Genomic DNA, 24,407 nt, shown 5'->3' with positions numbered 1-24,407 from the left:
AGATAATACTACTCATCCTATAACGATAGAAAGGATTTATTAGAGTGTACTATGAACAAATGCACACCAACAAATTGTGTAACCTAGATGAAATGGACAATTTAGGAATTTGTGATTTTAGGAAAACACAAAAGCTACACAAAAGTTTGAATCATGAAAAAACTGACAACGTCTAGAACTATGACTAGTAAAGAGACTGAATCAGTAATCAAAAACCTCCTGACAAAGAAAAGCCTGGGGACGATAGCCTCACTGATGAATTCCACCAAACATTTCAAAAAGAACTAATACCAATCCTTCTCAAATTGTTCCAGACATTAAAGAAAAGGAAACAATTCCTAACTCAGTCTATGTGACCGGCATTATCCTGATACCAAAGTCATTTATGAACAATGACACAGAAAAAGGGAAATTATTATTATTAAAAGAATTATATATGGTGACCAAGAAGGATTTATTCCTGAAATGCAAGGATGGTCTAACATATAAAGAGCATCAATGTAATACACCATATTAACAAAGATTTGAGTAACTCCTCTACATGCAGTTTGACTTGAGGACTCAACATTGACCTTGTCAGACTCTCGGACTGCAATGTAATCTAAATTACACTGCACTGTAATTAGGCTCTTTCACTCAACTTTCCTTTCTTCCTGCTCTACTTCACGAATGTCAGATTGGCACTGTGGTCTAAAAGATCTCTCCCTTTCTGCCCTGATCTCTCCGTCACAAGAGTTCCCCCTAATACATTTACTGCAGGGCCGATGCCATTCTGATCTCCACTTCTCTGAGGACTCATGGTCTGAGATATCAGGAGGTAAAACTGAGATTTGTAATTGGCTCACTCACTACTTGGCTTGAGTCATCCCTGGAAGAAGACTTCAACTGCTAAAGATTTCACCAGTGACGATCTGGGAAAAATGTTTTCAAAAGATAGTGGAGTTGGATAATTACTGAATGTTTGCATTAACCCTACAAAGGGCTAATGAGAGACTGAAGGCCATTAACAAATACTACAGGCTAAATATAAGAGCCAGAGGGTCTCTTTTATAGCTTTAATTCAGACCCTTATTCCTGACAGTGGAAGAACCAATACGAATGAGCAGCAGAGTAATGATCCAAGGGTGAGAGCTGCGGAGTTCCAGAGACGACAGACTGTTCAGCTAGAGCAGGCCTCTTATGTAAAGACAATGGCCATGGTTGGGGAAATTGGAGCTCTTGAAATATGAGATAGGAACATCTAAAATGAAATATCTAGATGGATGTTTCTGAGGAAGTCAGTTCAAAAATTATAGAAACAATAGGGTTGTTCCCTCAACAAGCTGTCAGCGTCTTCTCTCCTGGTTGCTAGACTGATGCCTAGGGTTTAAGGACAGTATAATGCATCTTTGTGGAGAAGGGAATGGCAACCTACTCCAGTATTCTTGCCTAGAGAATTCCATGGACAGAGAAGCCTGGTGGGCTACAGTCCACGGGGTCACAAAGAGACGGATACGACTTTGCCTGTCTGTACTGAACTGTAACTTCCTCCGATTTTAAAGGAAAACTGGAGAAGGAAATGGCAACCCACTCCAGCATTCTTGCCTGGAGAATCCCAGGGACAGGGCAGCCTGGTGGGCTGCTGTCTATGGGGTCACACAGAGTCAGACACGACTGAAGTGACTTAGTAGTAGTAGTAATGCATCTTGGCCTGATAAGAAAGAAAGGAGATTATATACTTGGAAGAGTTGCAAGAATTGGCTAGCAGGTAATGGCCACAGCCAAGGAGAGTATAACAGGAATTAGAAATCAGTGGTATCTGATCCTGGGGGATGGAATCAGCAAGAATTCATGAATTTTGGTGCACAGTCTCAGGACCAGGAAATGCAATACCCCATGGAAGACTCCAGGGGATAGTGCAAAGTTGAAGAAGAAGTGACTCTTAGAAGTCTGGATAAAGCAATGGCCAATGCAAAATGAAATGGAAATGCCTGAGTTCCCTGAGAAGATGGAAGAGAAAGATAAAAGAGGCTGACAGGAGAAAATGTGCCAGAAAGAATGTATTATGTAAGGTCAGAAGAACTACCAGAAGATTACTTTCCATGGACGCATCATTCACTGAGGCCATGAGGAATCTGCTGATGAAAGGGCACACTAAGAAGTTCAGTGATGGCTTTCTTCCTGAAGATCAAAGCTGACAATAGGAGAGGCAGTGACAGAGCTAGGCGTTAAATGATGGAGTTCCAAAGTGAAAAAGACCAAGGGTCAGTGTTTAACTGTCAGAATCCAGGGTCACAATTAGGATAATGATTAACAAGCCTGGAGAAGCAGACAAGGGTGCTGCCCAACAAAGAACTGTGGGATGACTGATAACGGATGGTATCTATACGAGGGGCAAAATAGGTGGGCGGCTAACAATGGTGCTCCTTAATATTACTTGAAGTAGGAATGAAGGGGTAAAGGCTGAGGGTAGTTGCCCCAAGAGATGATTGTGATCCTCTGCTCAGTTCCAAGATGAGTTAATTTACAAATGCAGAATCCATTGACTGAACAGGTAGCTGAGTTCACAGAAAAAAAGGTTGTCTTGAAACACCTTGGAAAGTGTATAAAATGATTCCCAAAGGAACATGTGTATGACTACTTTATAAAGAGATTTGTGTTTATTTGGGTATATACACAAGTATATTTATGGGTACATACTCAGTGTAAGACAAATTAACAGATATTTTCACTACTATAAGACACAAGGTTAGCGATGACACAGCTAGCCAATGATCAGATCACCACCATGGCCCCTTGTTAGAGCTGGGGTGTCTCCAGGGTCCAGATAACAAATTCTGGCTAAATCCTGGCTCATACTGGGAAACTGTGTCTATACATCCACCCTGTGATAGTGGCATCCGGTCCTATCACATCATGGCAAACAGATGGGGAAAATGTAGAAACAGTGTCAGATTTCATTTTCTTGGATTCCAAAATCAATGTGGATGGTAACTGCAGCCATGAAATTAAAAGACAGTTGCTCCTTGGAAGAATAGCTATGACCAACCTAAACAGTGTATTAAAAAGCAGAGACATCACTTTGCTGACAAATGTTCATATAGTCAGAGCTATGGAGAAGGCAATGGCACCCCACTCCAGTACTCTTGCCTGGGAAATCCCATGGATAGAGGAGCCTGGTAGGCTACAGTCCATGGGGTCGCTAAGAATAGGACACGAGAGAGCGACTTCACTTTCACTTTTCCCTTTCATGCACTGGAGAAGGAAATGGCAACCCACTCCAGTGTTCTTGCCTGGAGAATCCCAAGGACAGAGGAGACTGGTGGGCTTCCATCTGTGGGGTCGCACAGAGTCAGACATGACTGATGCAACTTAGCAGAAGCAGCAGCAGCATGGCTTTTCCAGTAGTCATGTACAGATGTGAGAGTTGAATCATAAAGAAGGCTGATTGCTGAAGAATTGATGCTTTTGAACTGTGGTGCTGGAGAAGACTCTTGAGAGTCCCTTGGATAGCAAAGAGATCAAACCAGTCAGTCCTAAAGGAAATCAACCCTGAATATTCATTGGAAGAACTGATGCTGATGTTGAAGATCCAACACTTTCGCCATCTGATGTGAAGAACTGACTGACTCATTGGAAAAGACCCTGATGCTGGGAAAAATTGAGGGCAAGAGGACGGGGCAACAGAGGATGAGATGGTTGGATGGCATCACTGACTCAATGGATATGAGTTTGAGCAAACTCAGGGAGATAGTGATGGACAGAGAAACCTGGCTGCAGTTCATGGGTTCACAAAGAGTCAGACACAACTTAGTGACTAAACAACAACAAGTGATAATTTCCTTACTTTTCAAGTGTATAATTAGAAATTATGTACAAAGTGGTTAGAGTAAACCCCTACATTGTGTTTCTGGCCTGTGAGGTAAGATCTATCACAGTAGGAAAAACCAAGTGGCAACCTCTGAAAATATCCTCCATTTGGTCAAGATGGTAAATCAAAAACATTATGTAATCCTTGCGCTGCTGCTGCTGCTGCTGCTAAGTAGCGTCAGTTGTGTCCGACTCTATGTGATCCCATAGATGGCAGCCCACCAGGCTCCCCCGTCCCTGGGATTCTCCAGGCAAGAACACTGGAGTGGGTTGCCATTTCCTTCTCCAATGCATGAAAGTGAAAAATGAAAGTGAAGTTTTTCAGTCGTGTCCAACTCTTAGCGACCCCATGGACTGCAGCCCACCAGGCTCCTCCGTCCATGGGATTTCCCAGGCAAGAGTACTGGAGTGGGGTGCCATTGCCTTCTCCAATGTAATCCTTGTAGGACAGTGAAAATTAGAACCACCATTAAAAAATCTAAATGGTACAGGGTCCTTGCTATATCTCCATTTAATTTACCAGGCTGAACTTCTTTAAAAAATTGAGACTTTTCAGATTCACACAGACTTGCTTTTCCATTTTACATACCAGAAAAGTCTTTATTTCTTAAATGATTTCTTTCAATTTTTTAATTACTCACTGTTATATATTACTGTACACTACAGACTCTAACAACACCTTTTAATTCTATTATGATAAAGGACATATGCGTATGTGTATGTTTATATATGTCTGAATACCTTCGCTGTTCACCTGAAACTATTACAATATTGTTAATTGGCTATACTCCAATACAAAATAAAAACCTAAAAGGACTGAGATTTAGAGGTACTAGGTAATCTGCTTAGGCTTCCCCGGTGGTTCAGATGGTAAAGAGTCTGCCTACAATGCTGGAGACCTGGGTTTGATTCCTGGGTCAGGAAGATCCTCTGGAGAAGGAAATGGCAACCCACTCCAGCATTCTTACCTGGAAAATGCCATGGATGGAGAAGCGTGGTAGGCTATAGCCCATGGGGTCACAAAGAGTTAGACATGACTGAGCTACTTCACTTTCAGGTGATCTGCTTAGATGGCGCTGAAAGCTAAGGCCAGAGCCAGGCTGTGACTATAAATGATCTCACTAATACTGACTGAATTACGTTTACCACCAGAACTATGCCCAATATAAAAGTTAAAAAACTGGCACTGGCCTCCTTTAAACTTGGCTAAATGAAAGGCTGACACTTCATCTATACTACTTCAGTAACACAGAGACAGCAATAGCAGTAATAGTGGCCTGATTGAAGGATGTCCATAAATGCTGAACTGTCTAAACTCTCTTTTAAAATTTAACAGTAAGTCTACTTAATAGAAAAATAACCTTAAAAGTATTCTGTCCATGATTTTCCTTAACAATGAGACAATTTTAAAATCATCTAATTTACATTTCACTACTGAAAAAATTTAAATGATAAAAAACCCATCAAATACATTTTATCTCACACAATAACTAGAGTATATTACTTTGTCTGTGATGCCAACATAATAAATAGGATCACCTCTATGACATGGTACACATTAACACTTGCTTTCTTTTACTTAATAAAGAGCTATTGAACTTAAACACACACACAAATTCAAAAGCTTAAACTAAAACCCTAAACATTTAAATAATTTATAAATTCAGCTTTGTGAATTTTTATACAAATAAACTTTTCAGTATATTAACATCTACATTATCCTGTCAAAAACTTATTTTTATGCATTAAATAAAGCTCATTCGATTGTAACTTCTAACACTTTTCAAAAACATTATAATGTCATTAGGTTTTAATATCCCTTAATAGTCACAAGTATAAAATCAGAAAATGTTTAAATACATTTAAGATGTTTCCTCAAATTTACTCTTTAAGGGACAAATTTAAATACGAATGAACTTTGCAATGTTAGTAAGAAATATGTTTTCAGCATTAAATTTCAGAAATTAATGTTTTTAAGGGACAGACAACCTGATTGTTTTCAGAGCAAGGTGACTAACATGGCAAGGATTCTGACAAGAAGCAAATAACTGAACAGATAATGTGTGAATTGGAGAAAAGAGTTTAGAAAACTGGAAGGCCATAAATGGAGATGAAGGAATTAGACTTGCTTTGTATGGGCCCATATGGGTAAATTAGAATAGCTATCACAGGGAGGCAGATTTCATCTCAATTATAAAGAACAACTAATTCTCTGAAGACAGAAAATGCTATCACAAGAGATGTTCTGCTTCCTGCCATTAAAGGCATTCAGGCATAAGTTAAATCAGTGGTTGGGCAAACTGTGTCCACAGGCAGGATTCAGCCTGTGCGCACGCTAAGTCACTTTAGTAGTGTCCAAATCTGTGACACTGTGGACTGTAGCCCACCAGGCTTCTCTGTCCACGGGATTCTCCAAGCAAGAATACTGGAGTGGGCTGCCATGACCTCCTCCAGGGGATCTTCCCCATCCAGGGATGGAACCCAGGTCTCTCACGTCTCCTGCATTGGCAGGAAGGTTGTTTACCACTAGGGAAGCCCAGAATTCAGGCTACCAGCTATTTTCATTCTAATACAGGTTTTTTGGAACATAAATAATCACTCCCATTTGTTTCCAAACTGACTCAGGCTGCTTTAGCACCACAGACACCTTATAGCCCACAAATCTTGAAATTATTTACTAACCAGCCCTTTATAGAAAAATGTTTGCTCACTCCTGTGGATAAGGGATTAGGAATTCAAGTATTGTATGGTATCTTGATAAGATAACCAATACTTATCACTTACTTAGGTGCAGAGGAAGTACTGGGCATACCATCTGTGTCAAGGACTGGGTTTAACAGGTTCTTTACTGTACAAAGCTTCCCTTGTGGCTCAGCTGGTAAAGAATATGCCTGCAATGTGGGAGACCTGGGTTCAACCTCTGGGTTGGGAAGATCTCCTGGAGAAGGGAACAGCTACCCACTCCAGTATTCTGGCCTGGAGAATTCCATGGACTATACAGTCCATGGAGTCGCAAAGAGTCGGACACGACTGAGCGACTTTCACTTTCTTTATTGTATAAAGCAGCCCAGACAACTTGGTGAGTGAAGGTCAAAATCACCTGCATCTTTGTGCTGTGATGTGGGGCTATGTCTACCAGAAGGAGGAGACACGATTGTCTAATTCACACAAAGGAACCCTGTGGATCAGTATAAGCTGTACACATCATTTATGTTAATAAAGATAACATTCTTTCTTTTTTTTTGTTTTTAAGTACTGCATTGACCAACTAGTTCTTTTTATTTTATTGGAGTATAACTGCTTTATAATGTTGCGTTAGTCTCTGCTGTACAAGGCAGTGAATCGTCTACATGTATAGATGTGTGCCCTCCCTCGAGAACTTCCCTCGCTACCCCCACCCCACCCAACTAGATGCCATGTCTCAGATATTCTATCACTGAAACTCAGCTTCTTCCCCTCACCCACTGTTTATTTACATCCTATGGAAGTGAACACAAATGTTTATGAAAAGAACTTTTAGGTTTTGAGAAATGCTACAAGCTCTATCCTCTCTTTAAGAACAATACACTGCAAATGAACACATTAAAAACTGTGAGAAAAAAATCTGAGGAAGTCAGTTAAAAACAAACCAAAAGAGACCTATTTAACTTTGGTATACATAGTATTTTCCAAACATATTTAGTTACGGAACCCTTTTTAGTGAACCTACTGTTAACATCTCAAATAACTGAAGTTCAAGGAAATTATGGTATATTCTAGGTCACATTTAGTACTTCCAGATTACATGCTCTTTGAGGGCAAAAAAAATACATCCTTTTCCTCATCCCCTATTGATTGTATCACATTGCTAAATACAATAATAACTTAAGAAATCCAAGAAATTTATTTTAATGGTAGGAAACATACCTAATCAATATGATGAAAACTGTTAATTTCACTAATTAAAACAGGCTTTAATTACTTATGTGACGTAGAACACAGGGTTGTCATCTTCTTTCCACTAAATTAACTAGCTATTAAATAGCAGTATAGCAAAATAATCCTGCAACAGTACATGTCGAATGTGTTTCCTGTGCTCTGCGGTATATATTTAAGTACGTAAAACTATACAAGACAGACTGTATCATATTCAAGGTTAAAGAACTGATATTACCTAACAGATTGACAGGACATCAGAATACAGATTTAACACATTCAAAGTCAATAAAAGCAAATTACCTGAAGAAGGTGACAAAAAACTGCACAAGATCCATGATTGTGTTGTGCTGTGAGAACGCAATCTGAAAAATCAAAACAAAAGGAAGTTTGAAACTTACTGAATCTGTGTTCTTCTTCGAAGTGGTGATGTTTCACGGCATTTGCAAATACAATATTTTTAAATCATCAAGAAATTTGGATTACCATATTATAAATCATATGTGCTAGAACCAAAATTTCATTGACAACACTTCATAGATCCAAAAACTGAAGACAACCTTTTCACAGGCTATAACACTAAATGCTTTAAGAAAACTATTTTAAAATTACTTCAGTAATGTATGCTAAGACTGTCACTTGAAATCCTATGAAATATGTCTACCTAAAACATGCAAATGCACTTCTACATCTAATAATGGTCATACGTTTCTATCAATACAATTGATAATTGCTTATGAGATAAAAAACTTAACTTCAACTCTATGAAGGAAACAGAGGGAACTGGTTTTTCTTGTGTATTATTTGTCTAATGAAGCTGCAGTTATTTTGTTATAAACCCCTGAAAGAATAAAATATATCAAAAGTTTATATTTTCATGTTAATGATTTCAGAAGAGAGTCAATAAAGTTGTTCTCCACTTTTGTTAACATTATAGAGATCATATTGTAAAACATTTGTTGAAGAATTATTATACATTGTACTAGTCAATCGGAGAAAGCAATGGCACCCCACTCCAGTACTCTTGCCAGGCAAATCCCATGGACGGAGGAGCCTGGTGGGCTGCAGTCCATGGGGTCGCAAAGAGTCAGACAAGACTGAGCGACTTCCCTTTCACTTTTCACTTTCATACATTGGAGAAGGAAGTGGCAACCCACTCCAGTGTTCTTGCCTGGAGAATCCCAGGGACGGCGGAGCCTGGTGGGCTGCCGTCTATGGAGTCGCACAGAGTCGGACACGACTGAAGTGACTTAGCAGCAGCAGCAGCAGTACTAGTCAATGCAGCATCTGAGTAGAGTATGCTTGATATGAAAATCCAATTTTTCACTTATTAGGTGTAAATATTCTAAAAATCTGTTTAACCTATTTTGTCCCATGTGTGAATGGTAATAATAAAAGCATCCACTTCATTGTGTTAGAGGAAAGACTAACTCAATGAATAGAAATAGAATTATTACCATAAAATTTGGTATATAGTAGGCATAATACAATAAATATCATGCTTTTACATCATGTATAAAGGAACTGGTCAACATTAGTGAATTTTTCCAGGTAGCTGGAGGTGAATAATTAAGTTCTTGAAATCTCCTTCTCTTTTAATCTTTTATGAAAATCTTTCAAAAATATGTAATACAATTTCCACTTTCAGTGAAAACAGACTAACAAAGATGAGATTTCTCTCATCTTAAAGAACTAAAAACTATATAAAATATACAGAAAAACCATTTTCAGACATTAGACGAAAGGCAGACGGGGATATAATCCATGAGTGAAGGAAAACAAAGGAAATGAATTTCACAATTGTACCAGTTTTCAGGGCAAGGAATTAAAATGGCATTCTAAAATAAGAAATACTGTTTCTTATATAAAACAAAGAATTATAGCCAGTCGAGAAGATAGTTAAATTTTTGTATATACATGAAAGCTTAAATATAACAACATTCATTTCCAAAACGCTTCTAAGCATTTGAAGAATTACAAAGCATTTACTCAGAGACTGAGGAAAGATAATTGCTGTAGGAGATTGGTTCTAGGTGAAAACATTTTTAAAAATTTAAGAACAAACATCTTTTAAAATGGAAATGATACAGATGAATCATCTCCCCAGGTACTGTTCATGAGAGTATCTTACAAACAGAACTTACCAAATAATACTGTCAACAATAACTTTAAAACCATAGTAAGATGATTCAAAATACAGCAGTTGAGAACTAACTGGATAATCTTTAAAAGGACAATTATTTTGAAGTCCTAATAAATGAAATTGGTTTAAGATAAATTGGATTAGGAAGATAAAATTAGACAGTGTTGAGAAATATCTAAATAATAAAGAAAAAGAACTTGAATAAAGACTTGAATAAATTAGCAAATATAGAGAAAAGAAAAAGGAAACAAAATAAATAAGCTTAAAAATAAAAGAATAAGAGGAAGTATAGAAGCCGTTGCATTAAATATGAAGAGACTGAATCCTCATCAAAAGAGATTTCCATAGCATGTTAAAAGGCATAATTTACTTTATGTTTTCTATAGACAGCACATCCACAACAGTGACACGTCTATAGTCAAAATATAAAGGAAAGTGAGGAAAAAAAAAATGGGCTCTTAAAAACAACAACAATGAAGCCATGAAGGATAACATAAGTACCACAGTGAAATTCAAACTCAAAACCTGGTCTAATAAAACATAAAAGACACAAATAATTCATAAAAATAATAAACCTATATGTACCAAAATACAGGCCAAATAAGTGAAAACACAAGGTTGGACTTCAAGAAGAATTAGGTCACATAATTAAATAGTAAAATTTTAATATGTGTCTCTCTTTCATAACTGATCTGAACAAGCAGACACAAAATTAATTTATTCAGTCATTCAAATCATGAAGAAACATTCAAAGAAATACTGCTTAAGCAAGCTCTGTTCTAGGAGCTGGTGACAACCTTGTAAATAAGGCGGAGCCCCTTGTCTCTTGGAATTGGCATCCCAATAGCAGGAGACAGAAAATAACCAGGCAGACTCATAAATGGATATCATAATTTTTGATAATGACAAATGTTCCGAAGAAAAATAAGGTGATATGATGAAGTAGAAGGCTATGTAAGCTAGTTTAGATCAGGCAGTTACAGCCAGCCTTACTGAAGCCATATGTAAGCTGACACAAAGCAATGTAAAGCCACAGAAAGATCTGTCAGAAGAGAATTTGAGGCTTAGAGAATTGCATGCTTAGGCTAGAGATGTTTAAGAAACTGAAGTCACAACAGCTGCAGTATTGTGAGCTACAGAAAGAATAGTTAAAAATGAGTACAGTGTGACAAGCTGGGGTTAATTCACCTAGGTCCCTGGCATGATAAACAGTTTGGAATGTTTTATAAGAGCTAAATCATATAATAACATGATCTTACTCTCAAGAAAAACATTCTGGCTGCTGGGTGAGGAAGAGATGATAAAAGCAGGGACATTAACAAGAAGGACACTGGATTTTTCTAGCTATGATAGTAGCTTGTACAAGGATAACATCCTTGCAGACAAAACCAAGTTAATGTGCACATAATTTGGAGCGAAAGGTGAGAGGGCCTGGTAAAGACTGAATATCAGTCATTTAAAACTAAAAGGAAGTTTAGGGCCTCCTCATTATCAGAACTAACAAAAAAGTGTACAATTAAGTAGGAGGAAATCAGGAGAGCACTGTCTCAAGGATGTCAAGAAAAAGGAATGTTGCAAGAAGAAAGTCCTGGTTGGTTTTGTTGGTTGAGTAAGATGAAGATAGGAATATGACTATTAATATTAAATTTGATTGGGTCATTTATTTTTCTGGAGTTGAGCTGCATAAGTTGCTTGTATATTTTTGAGATTAGTTGTTTGTCAGTTGCTTCATTTGCTATTATTTTCTCCCATTCCGAAGGCTGTCTTTTCACCTTGCTTATATTTTCCTTTGTTGTGCAGAAGCTTTTAATTTTAATTAGATCCCATTTGTTTATTTTTGCTTTTATTTCCAGAATTCTGGGAGGTGGATCATAGAGGATCCTGCTGTGATTTATGTCGGAGAGTGTTTTGCCTATGTTCTCCTCTAGGAGTTTTATAGTTTCTGATCTTACATTTAGATCTTTAATCCATTTTGAGTTTATTTTTGTGTGCGGTGTTAGAAAGTGATCAAGTTTCATTCTTTTACAAGTGGTTGACCAGTTTTTACAGCCACTATGGAGAACAGTATGGAGATTCCTTAAAAAATTGCAAATAGAACTACCTTATGACCCAGCAATCCCACTGCTGGGCATACACACCGAGGAAACCAGAATTGAAAGAGACACATGTACCCCAATGTTCATCGCAGCACTGTTTATAATAGCCAGGACATGGAAACAACCTAGATGTCCATCAGCAGATGAATGGATAAGAAAGCTGTGGTACATATACACAATGGAGTATTACTCAGCGGTTAAAAAGAATTCATTTGAATCAGTTCTGATGAGATGGATGAAACTGGAGCCAATTATACAGAGTGAAGTAAGCCAGAAAGAAAAACACCAATACAGTATACTAACACATATATATGGAATTTAGGAAGATGGCAATGACGACCCTGTATGCAAGACAGGGAAAGAGACACAGATGTGTATAACGGACTTTTGGACTCAGAGGGAGAGGGAGAGGGTGGGATGATTTGGGAGAATGACATTCTAACATGTATACTATCATGTGAATTGAATCCCCAGTCTATGTCTGACGCAGGATGCAGCATGCTTGGGGCTGGTGCATGGGGATGACCCAGAAAGATGTTATGGGGAGGGAGGTGGGAGGGGGGTTCATGTTTGGGAATGCATGTAAGAATTAAAGATTTTAAAATTTAAAAAATAAAAAACTAAAACAAACAAACAAACAAAAAAAACAAAACAAACAAAAAAAATATTAAATTTGACATCAACCTTGTGCATGGGTAACAAACAAATGTACTTTCAATGAAGGGGTGGGAATGTTCATTTTTTTAATTTAAATTTATTTTAATTGGAGGCTAATTACTTTGCAATATTGTATTGGTTTTACCATACATCAACATGAATCTGCCACAGGTGTACAGTACATGTGTTCCCAATCCTGAACTCCCCCACCTCCCTCCCCATACCATCCCTCTGGGTCATCCCAGTGCACCAGCCCCAAGCATCCTGTGTCCTGCATCAAACCTAGACTGGCAATTCATTTCTTATATGATATTATACAGGTTTCAATGCCATTCTCCCAAATCATCCCACCCTCTCCCTCTCCCACAGAGTCCAAAAGACTGTTCTATACATCTGTGTCTCTTTTGCTGTCTCGCATTAAAGAGAGAATGCAAGGCGAACATGTAATGTGAGGAAGTAGAGACAGAAACTACAGATTGAACTTTCAAAAAGATCTGTTAGAAAACAGTAGACAGAATCAGGAGCATATAAAATAGGAAAACAAATCTTTTCCTAAATCCATAGTGCATTTAGAAAAGCAGAGAGTGTACATCATGCAGAGAAACTACTTAAAAATTCCAAATGGTAGGGGTTTTATGTACTATATTATCAGATTAAAACAAAATTAAAACTATAATTTTGAATATAAACAAAAAAAGCTTAACTATTCACAAACTGAGCAATATAATCGGTGAGGTCAAGTTCCAGGTGGAGAGAGACAATGGTAGCATAATTTTTCTTAATATCCCTTAGTTTCTACATTGGGCTTCCCTGGTGGCTCAGACGGTAAAGCGTCTGCCTACAGTGTGGGAGACCAGGGTTCGATTCCTGGTTTGGGAAGATACCCTGGAGAAGGAAATGGCAACCCACTCCAGTACTCTTGCCTGGAAAATTCCATGGACTGAGGAGCCTGGTAGGCTACGGTCCATGGGGTCACAAAGAGTCAGACATGACTGAGCGACTTCACTTCAGAAAGAAAAAACTCAGTATCTATCTATCTGCCCATTACCTATCTATATCAAGGAAATTGCAAAAAAAAAAAGAAGAAAATAACTCAACACAGTTAAATGAGAAATTCTCATCCTCTTGATTGCTGAAACATGAACAGGTACTGATAAGCCATAGCACAAGGTACATATGGTACCAGAGTCCACGTGGGAATAAGACGAGAATCAACAGGATAATCCAAAAGACATTCACTGGAACCAGGCAGGCCAATTTGAATACAGGAAGTAAAAACTGAAGTGGTTTTGCCTAGTCCAAGAGCATATGAGTGTAAAGGGTCTTCGAGAAGTTCCAAAAGAGGCTAGAACAGGTTGGGACACATGAATTTTCAAAAGCAACCACTCAAATCTCTATTCCAAGACAGACCCCATATTGAGGAAAAACTGTTGGAAGTGAAATCCAAATTGAGCAGAGCAGGGAAAATGGAAACAAAGGAAAAAAGGTCCAACTCTGGGAGAGGAACAGAGCCTGGAAATCTTTAAAAACCAAGTGACATATATTGGGAGGAGGGAAAAAAGGCATATATATATATATATATACATACACACACACATGGGCTTCCCTCATTGCTGAGACAGTAAGGAATCCATCTGCATTGCAGGAGGCCCAGGTTCGATCCCTGGGTTGGAAAGATCCTCTGGAGAAGGGAATGTCTACCCACTACAGTATTCTTGCCTGGAGAATTCCATGGACAGAGGAGCCTGGTGGCCTACAGTCCATAGAGTTGCAAGAGTCTGACACGACTGAGCAACTAATACTGCCACTAAATATTTGTATATGTAGTGTTAGCTATCATCACTCTGACTCTTTAATCTACAAAGGGTTTTGTATTCCTTCCAGATAAGTAATGCAAAAACACTGGTTATAGCCAACAGTGTTAAAATAAATTTAGGATGGCAAAGCACATGACTCAGGCTGGTACTGCAGAATTTTATTATTGCTTTTTGCCCTTTCTAGGTCCATATAGCTAAGTAACTTGGAAGAAAAAAAAATCATGTTTTGAGGCAAGTAAGCAAAACACAGACACACATGAAAATACCTTTCTGAATTTCCCCAAAGAATATTTGCAAAAAGAAAGCAGACAAGGGAAGAATCTACAAGCTACAATAATGAACTAAAGCACTAAAACATTCAGAAACTTGTATTATCTATCTGTAACTAATCTGTTAACATAATTGTGCTGAAGAAAAAGTGTGGATGGCACAAGCAGTCTCTATACTTAGCATGCCATCTGGGTTCTAAGGACTTAAGCTGAACAGCGTTTGATATTGGTTGTTCACACAGTTACAATGGGTGTTGCAAATCTCTTTCATTGTTTCTCCACCTGGGATTTTTTAGGAAGTTCCACAGGTGATAGCCTTTGAAAGATACTATGTCAGCGAGTCCAGCATCAGGTACAGGTGTAAAAATGGAAGGCAGATACCAGGAGATTTGGTTGCACTGGTGAACAAGGCCAAGAAAATACTAACTCAAGCAGATTCCCTCTCAAGATTCCCACTCTGGAGAGTTAACGTATTCAGCCATCAAAATATTTCACTGAAAATCTATTATAATCTGGGCACCATGTCAGATTCTTGGATGTATCAGTGAAAAACAGATTCTTAGTGGTTGTAGCAGACGTAGACAAAAACAGTAATAACAATTGTAAATTATATACTGTGAGAGAATTTAGTGATTCTAATGGTGTTTAAAAAAACCCTAAATGTACCCTATTTTCTATATAAATGTACATGGTTATCTAAAAATAGGCAGGAATACTGAGAACAGATAGGAGAAAAAGGCAGGAGTAGCAGAAAGAAATGATACGAGCATTAGTTGCAAATGTATCTGACTATTCTCACTATTTCTCTACCTAGGAAGAGTATTCAGCAACTCCAGGTCCCTTCCAAAGAAATCGGAAGACCTACAGAGAAAGAACTAAATAGAGATAAATGAAGAACCGTTCTAAGTGATACTGGCAACTGGTCTTCATATGATATTGGTTGATAGGGCTAGCTCCTTATCATCCAAATTTCACCTCAAACACACTGCTCTAAGACACTTAGATAAAGTAGCTGCCCTCTCCCTTATTCTATACTGTTATGTGAACCTACTTCTTTTATATATATCTCATCCTGAAATTATTTGATTTATTGGTTGATGGTTGATTATTAGTTAAAATATCTTTCCCCACTAAAATGTAAATTCCTATACAGGATGCTTGGGGCTGGTGCACGGGGATGATCCAGAGAGATGATATGGGGTGGGAGGTGGGAGGGGGGTTCAGGATTGGGAACTCATGTACACCCGTGGCAGATTCATGTCAATGTATGGCAAAACCAATACAGGATTGTAAAGTAAAATAAAGTAAAAATAAAATTTTTAAAAATAAAATAAAATAAAATGTAAATTCCTTGAGAATACGAGCCTTGTTCATATTATCTGTGCACCTCTTCTGCTACCTAGAACACTATTTGGTACACAGTACATAGTAAGCATTTAATTTTTTAAAAACCTGCTAAATAAATAAATAACAACATCAAAATTTAGCATATCATAAATCCTTATTAACAGCCATGAAAGGAAGGAACAGATGTTATTCTTCAAAACATTAAAAAATTATTTATTTGATCTTCCTTTATAAATCAATAAACATATAGACTATACCTTCAAATTTCAGATCATAAAATAGTATTAACTCTTAGAAAATTTATATAGAGTTCAGATGTTTAAAAAATTTGCATCTGAATAAAATGTTTGCATTTATAATCACAGAAAAAATTCATATCTACCATTTATAATTTTACCTACATATAAATAAAATATTTTGAAACCAAGATAGCAGAAATAGTTTCTCAATATGTATTTTACCTCAGTTCTTAATTTCAACAATAAACATTTTTAACTAGACTTGTCTTCCAGGAATTTCTTTCAGAAGATGACTTAGTTCAGACTACAGTCTTCTCATCTAAACCATATGGTATTGCCTGAAATATTACTTTTTAATCAAGTGATCTTTTAGAGTGGTCTTTTGATCACTTAGCTAATATTATTTAGACAACAGTGAGACAAATTATAACAACAAAAGCAATACTATAGTCATAGTTTCCCTGAAAGTTTATCTCTAGAGGATATGGGACACTTCTGACTCTAAAATCTCTGTCTAATAAGAAAGACTTGGCTATAACATGGCTCTTTACAGATAATCAATATGTTCCAATTTGGTTTTGTGGTCATTACTATGAAAAATATGGAAAGTTTACTTAAGTTGAATTTAAACTTAGTTTTTAAACTTTAACCAACAAAATGTATCTCTGAAATTCTCTTTTCTTTAATGATTTTTTTCAAGTTATCTAATAATTATTCAAAGAAAATTATTTAAAAATCAGGAAGACAATTAAAGTTTCACAATATTCTCGTTTTCTTCATGCTTTTAAAGTGTCCCAAATGACTGATAAACTGGAATGCTAAATATCACAGTTAGCTGAAACTACAACAAAGATAATACATTTTGTCCATTTAATCTTAAATGTAAATTCATATAGAAAACATGTCCAAAATCTAAAACCTGCTTTAAAATATGCTGTATTTTTCATTAACAACAATAATGATCAACACTTTGAATATATGATTTGATGAAAAAGTTGCATTAAGTGTGCTTGGAATAGAGAAGTAGATTAATAGTTTGATATTTACCACAAAATGTCAGATTTTATAAAACAGAAAAAATGTTCTTATTATGAAGGACAAATTGGTGTGTTTGTGCAAAATGTCAGTTTGCTATAAATTCTGATATAATATTGAGACCAAAAAAAAAGTGAAAATGTGAAGAGATGTGTTAAAATGATTAAATTCATCTAACAAACTGAAAGTAAAAGAGAGGTTCTTCAAACCACTATTTGGAGTATAGTCCTTCAAAATGATGACATAAAAGCAGAGTTAAGTAATCCAAGTTAGTCATCGAGTCATATCTCAAAGACAACTGGGCTTGTTTCAGCAAGCATTTCAAAATCATATTAGGTCTATCTCTGCATTTTTAAAAATAAAGTACAATGGTGTTTAAATTAACTATCACTGAATAAGCTCAACTAAGATAATCTATTTGAGATATTAATAAGCATAAATTTCCTATAGATAACTAATATACTGCTTATTGATAATATAAATAATAATATAAATTTATATCATTTCTTTTTAAAAATGCAGTTAAATTAAAAGTGGATGATTTTTAAAACAGAATAAAATGTATGATGAACAAACATACTGGCCAATTCTGCATAAATACTATACAAATTACTCTGTGATTATAAAACCTTGCATGTTGTCTATAAAATTTTAATGAGTTTAACTCTTCTTAGAGAAAATACATGCCTTAGTGAAGGCACTTATAACTTTCCTCCTGGTTTAATGTAAAAACCTAACTGTCTTCAATCTCATAAGTTTCTGGTCATCCTTTACCCAGCCTACAAAATGTTCTGTATTTGAAATGGAAGGACTTTCCCATAATTCTACTCCTCAGGATGCTTCACTCCCCCACTTAAATATCCTCACTGTTTTTCCACCACTTTTATCTTGAACTCCAACTTCCTAAACATAGAAGCAATGATCCCTAAACCGTGGCCCTTGCTTCTCTCTACACAGAGCACTGACTCGGCTGGGATCACACTGCGCACATTACCAACCTCTGCGCTTTGTTCGCCACAAACTGTTTCCTCCTGCGCTAACACCTTCTTCTCTTGAGTAACTCCTATCCAAATGATCCGCTTCCTGCCACGTCCAGATCCTGTACAGTGGCCCTCAACTGTATGCCTGTTGTTCCTACCATACACTTTTACTGCGGTACTACTAAAATACTAACATGTATTAAAGTGCTTACCATTGCCCAGGCACTATGCAGAGTGTTTTTTACACACTAGTTTATTTAATCCTCAGAATAAGCCAATAAAGTAGGTAATGTTATTAAATTCATCTTACAGATAAGAAAATAAAGGTTTATAGATTACTCAGGCAACAAGCAGTCGAGGTAAAATGGAAACCAATGCATTCTGAAGCTAGTTCTTAAGTTCCATACTTTCCTAGCAAGAATCAATCAGAGTGTGCTGCAATAATTAGCACAGCTGTGTTCTCTTTCCATTCAACTTCAAAATATTTGAAGTTAAGTATTACAATGTTCAGCAAAACACTTTTAGCAAATAGTAAAGAGCCTAGTGTTTTTACTTATATGTCTTTGTGTACTTAATTGCTTATCGTGTCTGACTCTTCGGGATCCCATGAACTGTAGCCCACCAAGCTCCTCTGTCCATGGGATTCTCCAGGCAAGAATGCTGGAGTGGCTTGCCATTTCCTCCTCCAGGGGATTTAGCAACCCAGGGATGGAACCCAGGCTTCCCGCGTTGCAGGTGGATTCTTTACCATGTGATGCACCAGGGAGTGAATGAATTGCAGTAACTTCTAGAGATTTGCAACTTAATGCTCTAAATAGAAAGTCTCAAAACAGTTTCATTTTACTGAAGGTCAAGCTGTTCAGAAGAATGATCAGTTTTAAACCAAGAGTAGTCAGTAAAAACACATACAGGTTTAAATCTACATATTCAGAGAGTAAATTTTCTGTAAGTTAAAGGATATTATCATTTCAAAAACCCCAAAACAATGAATTTCACCTTTTTTTCAAGTGCTCATGGAACCTTCTCCAGGATAGATCACATCCTGGGCCATAAATCTAACCTTGATAAATTCAAAAAAATCGAAATCATTCCAACCATCTTTTCTGATCATAATGCATTAAGATTAGATCTCAATTACAGGAGAAAAACTATTAAAAATTCCAACATATGGAGGTTGAACAACACACTTCTGAATAACCAACAAATCACAGAAGAAATCAAAAAAGAAATCAAAATATGCATAGAAACTAATGAAAATGAAAACACAACAACCCAAAACCTGTGGGACACTATAAAAGCAGTGCTAAGAGGAAAGTTCATAGCAATACAGGCATACCTCAAGAAACAAGAAAAAAGTCAAATAAATAACCTAACTCTACAACTATAGCAACTAGAAAAGGAAGAATTGGAGAACCCCAGAGTTAGTAGAAGGAAAGAAATCTTAAAAATTAGGGCAGAAATAAATGCAAAAGAAACAAAAGAGACCATAGCAAAAATCAACAAAGCCAAAAGCTGGTTCTTTGAAAGGATAAATAAAATTGACAAACCATTAGCCAGACTCATCAAGAAGCAAAGAGAGAAAAATCAAATCAATAAAATTAGAAATGAAAATGGAGAGATCACAACAGACAACACAGAAATACAAAGGATCATAAGAGACTACTATCAGCAGTTGTATGCCAATAAAATGGACAACGTGGAAGAAATGGACAAATTCTTAGAAAAGTACAATTTTCCAAAACTGAACCAGGAAGAAATAGAAAATCTTAATAGACCCATCACAAGCACGGAAATTGAAACTGTAATCAGAAATCTTCCAGCAAACAAAAGCCCAGGTCCAGACGGCTTCACAGCTGAATTCTACCAAAAATTTTGAGACGAGCTACCACATATCCTACTCAAACTCTTCCAGAAAATTGCAGAGGAAGGGAAACTTCCAAACTCATCCTATGAGGCCACCATCACCCTAATACCAAAACCTGACAAAGATGTCACAAAAAAAGAAAACTACAGGCCAATATCACTGATGAACATAGATGCAAATATCCTCAACAAAATTCTAGCAATCAGAATCCAACAATGCATTAAAAAGATCATACACCATGACCAAGTGGGCTTTATTCCAGGGATGCAAGTATTCTTCAATATCCGCAAATCAATCAATGTAATTCACCACATTATCAAATTGAAAAATAAAAACCATATGATTATCTCAATAGATGCAGAGAAGGCCTTTGACAAAATTCAACATCCAATTATGATAAAAACTCTCCAGAAAGCAGGAATAGAAGGAACATACCTCAACATAATAAAAGCTATATATGACAAACCCACAGCAAACATTATCCTCAATGGTGAAAAACTGAAAGCATTTCCCCTAAAGTCAGGAACAAGACAAGGGTGTCCACTTTCACCACTACTATTCAACATAGTTCTGGAAGTTTTGGCCACAGCAATCAGAGCAGAAAAAGAAATAAAAGGAATCCAAATTGGAAAAGAAGAAGTAAAACTCTCACTGTTTGCAGATGACATGATCCTCTACATGGAAAACCCTAAAGACTCCACCAGAAAATTACTAGAGCTCATCAATGAATATAGTAAAGTTGCAGGATATAAAATCAACACACAGAAATCCCTTGCATTCCTATACATGAATAATGAGAAAGTAGAAAAAGAAATTAAGGAAACAATTCCATTCACCATTGCAACGAAAAGGATAAAATACTTAGGAATATATCTACCTAAAGAAACTAAAGACCTATATATAGAAAACTATAAAACACTGATGAAAGAAATCAAAGAGGACACTAATAGATGGAGAAATATACCATGTTCATGGATCGGAAGAATCAATATAGTGCAAATGAGTATACTACCCAAAGCAATTTACAAATTCAATGCAATCCCTATCAAGCTACCAGCCATATTTTTCACAGAACTAGAACAAATAATTTCAAGATTTGTATGGAAATACAAAAAACCTCAAATTGCCAAAGCAATCTTGAGAAAGAAGAATGGAACTGGAGGAATCAACTTGCCTGACTTCAGGCTCTACTACAAAGCCACAGTCATCAAAACAGTATGGTACTGGCACAAAGACAGACATATAGATCAATGGAACAAAACAGAAAGCCCAGAGATAAATCCACACACATATGGACACCTTATCTTTGACAAAGGAGGCAAGAATATACAATGGAGTAAAGACAATCTCTTTAACAAGTGGTGCTGGGAAAACTGGTCAACCACTTGTAAAAGAATGAAACTAGATCACTTTCTAACACTGCACACAAAAATAAACTCAAAATGGATTAAAGATCTAAATGTAAGACCAGAAACTATAAAACTCCTAGAGGAGAACATAGGCAAAACACTCTCTGACATAAATCACAGCAGGATCCTCTATGATCCACCTCCCAGAATTCTGGAAATAAAAGCAAAAATAAACAAATGGGATCTAATTAAAATTAAAAGCTTCTGCACAACAAAGGAAAATATAAGCAAGGTGAAAAGACAGCCTTCTGAATGGGAGAAAATAATAGCAAATGAAGCAACTGACAAACAACTAATCTCAAAAATATACAAGCAACTTATGCAGCTCAATTCCAGAAAAATAAACGACCCAATCAAAAAATGGGCCAAAGAACTAAATAGACATTTCTCCAAAGAAGACATACGGATGGCTAACAAACACATGAAAAGATGCTCAACATCACTCATTATCAGAGAAATGCAAATCAAAACCACAATGAGGTACCACTTCACACCAGTCAGAATGGCTGCGATCCAAAAATCTGCAAGCAATAAATGCTGGAGAGGGTGTGGAGAAAAGGGAACCCTCCTACACTGTTGGTGGGAATGCAAACTAGTACAGCCACTATGGAGAACAGTGTGGAGATTCCTTAAAAAATTGCAAATAGAACTACCTTATGACCCAGCAATCCCACTGCTGGGCATACACACCGAGGAAACCAGAATTGAAAGAGACACATGTACCCCAATGTTCATCGCAGCACTGTTTATAATAGCCAGGACATGGAAACAACCTAGATGTCCATCAGCAGATGAATGGATAAGAAAGCTGTGGTACATATACACAATGGAGTATTACTCAGCCGTTAAAAAGAATTCATTTGAATCAGTTCTGACGAGATGGATGAAACTGGAGCCGATTATACAGAGTGAAGTAAGCCAGAAAGAAAAACACCAATACAGTATACTAACACATATATATGGAATTTAGGAAGATGGCAATGATGACCCTGTATGCAAGACAGGAAAAAAGACACAGCTGTGTATAACGGACTTTTGGACTCAGAGGGAGAGGGTGGGATGATTTGGGAGAATGGCATTCTAACATGTATTCTATCATGTAAGAATTGAATCGCCAGTCTATGTCTGACGCAGGATATAGCATGCTTGGGGCTGGTGCATGGGGATGACCCACAGAGATGTTATGGGGAGGGAGGTGGGAAGGGGGTTCATGTTTGGGAACACATGTAAGAATTAAAGATTTTAAAATTAAAAAAAATTTAAAAAAAAAGATTAAAAAAAATAAAGGTCAGTGGAGGAAAAAAAAAACAGTATTAAGTGTTAAAAAATGAAACCAAACCATTAAAATGAAAAGATAAAGTTTTGTATTTGTAATGTTACGTGTTCCTGATTATCGTATTAGCATATTTATGAGGTATTCTTCAAGTATCAGGTTTAAATTCAAAGATATAAATCTGCAAGAGTAACGGCTAATATAGAAGTCTATATGCAGTTTATGTTTATAACACTACCTTCTATAAATTATCATTCTCCGCCCCCCAACCTAGCTTCTCTCCTATAATTTAAGAGGTGAAAATGGACCTTCCTTTTATAAAGTGATATTCACCAAACCTTCATCATTCAGTTCTGCCTCTCAAACTTCAAAAACAGGTTTACATCTAAACCCCAAAGAAGCAAATGGAGCCACAGTCTTACTAAAGCATGTGGTACTTGCAAAATGTCATTTTCTCCATGCATATATACTTCTACTAAATAAGTGATTGAACCATCTGCATTCAAAAAGGCATTAATAGTTGCGAAAGAAACAATGAAAGCTATAAAATTTCAAAGAAAAAAATATTTTCTATACACATCTAATTTTGACACTTTGAAGGTTAATTCTTATTCTCCTCTCCATTAACTTTAGAATGCAGTGAATAAGGTGCTTTCCATAAGAAAGTGTTTTTAAAACAAATTTAGTAGGTCCCCACAACTGTTCTATTCCATTGCATTGTTCATTTAAGAAAGTCTTCTTCAAGCAATAAATGCTGGGGAGGGTGTGGAGAAAAGGGAACCCTCTTACACTGTTTGTGGGAATGCAAACTAGTACAGCCACTATGGAGAGCACTGTGGAGATTTCATAAAAAACTGGAACTAGAACTGCCATATGACCCAGCAATCCCACTGCTGGGCATACACACCGAGGAAACCAGAACTGAAAGAGACACGTGTACCCCAGTGTTTATTACAGCACTGTTTATAATAGACAGGACATGGAAGCAACCTAGATGTCCATCAGCAGATGAACGGATAAGAAAGTTGTGGTACATATACACAATGGAGTATTACTCAGCCATTAAAAAGAATACATTTGAATCAGTTCTAATGAGGTGGATGAAACTGGAGCTGATTATACAGAGTGAAGTAAGCCAGAAAGAAAAACACCATACAGTATACTAACACATATATATGGAATTTAGAAAGATGGTAGTGATGACCCTGTATGCGAGACAGCAAAAGAGACACAGATGTATAGAACAGTCTTTTGGACTCTGTGGGAGAGGGAGAGGGTGGGATGATTTGGGAGAATGGCATTGAAACATGTATAATATCATATAAGAAATGAATCAGCAGTCCAGGTTCAATGCATTATACTGGATGCTTGGGGATGGTGCACTGGGACAACCCAGAGGGATGGAAGGGGAGGGAGGAGGGTGGGAGGTTCAGGATGGGGAACACGTGTACACCCGTGGCGGATTCATGTTGATGTATGGCAAAACGAATACAATATTGTAAAATAACTAGCCT

General features: G+C 36.9%; 1 protein-coding gene across 3 annotated transcripts in view; it reads right to left on the bottom strand.

The window, feature by feature from the left end:
• ATRNL1 (attractin like 1) overlaps positions 1-24,407 on the bottom strand; it is an 809,337-nt gene that overhangs the window by 455,911 nt on the left and 329,019 nt on the right. For all 3 annotated transcript variants that reach the window (XM_069567614.1, XM_069567615.1, XM_069567616.1), the window contains exon 25: positions 8,068-8,129. In XM_069567614.1, the coding sequence (XP_069423715.1) occupies positions 8,068-8,129 (62 nt within the window). The remainder of the gene's footprint in view (positions 1-8,067; positions 8,130-24,407) is intronic.

This window comes from Ovis canadensis, chromosome 22 (genome assembly GCF_042477335.2).
Source record: "Ovis canadensis isolate MfBH-ARS-UI-01 breed Bighorn chromosome 22, ARS-UI_OviCan_v2, whole genome shotgun sequence".
Classification (NCBI taxonomy): Eukaryota; Metazoa; Chordata; class Mammalia; order Artiodactyla; family Bovidae; genus Ovis; species Ovis canadensis.
Note: the sequence above shows the minus strand (reverse complement) of the source record. Positions and strands in the feature narration are given on the sequence as shown.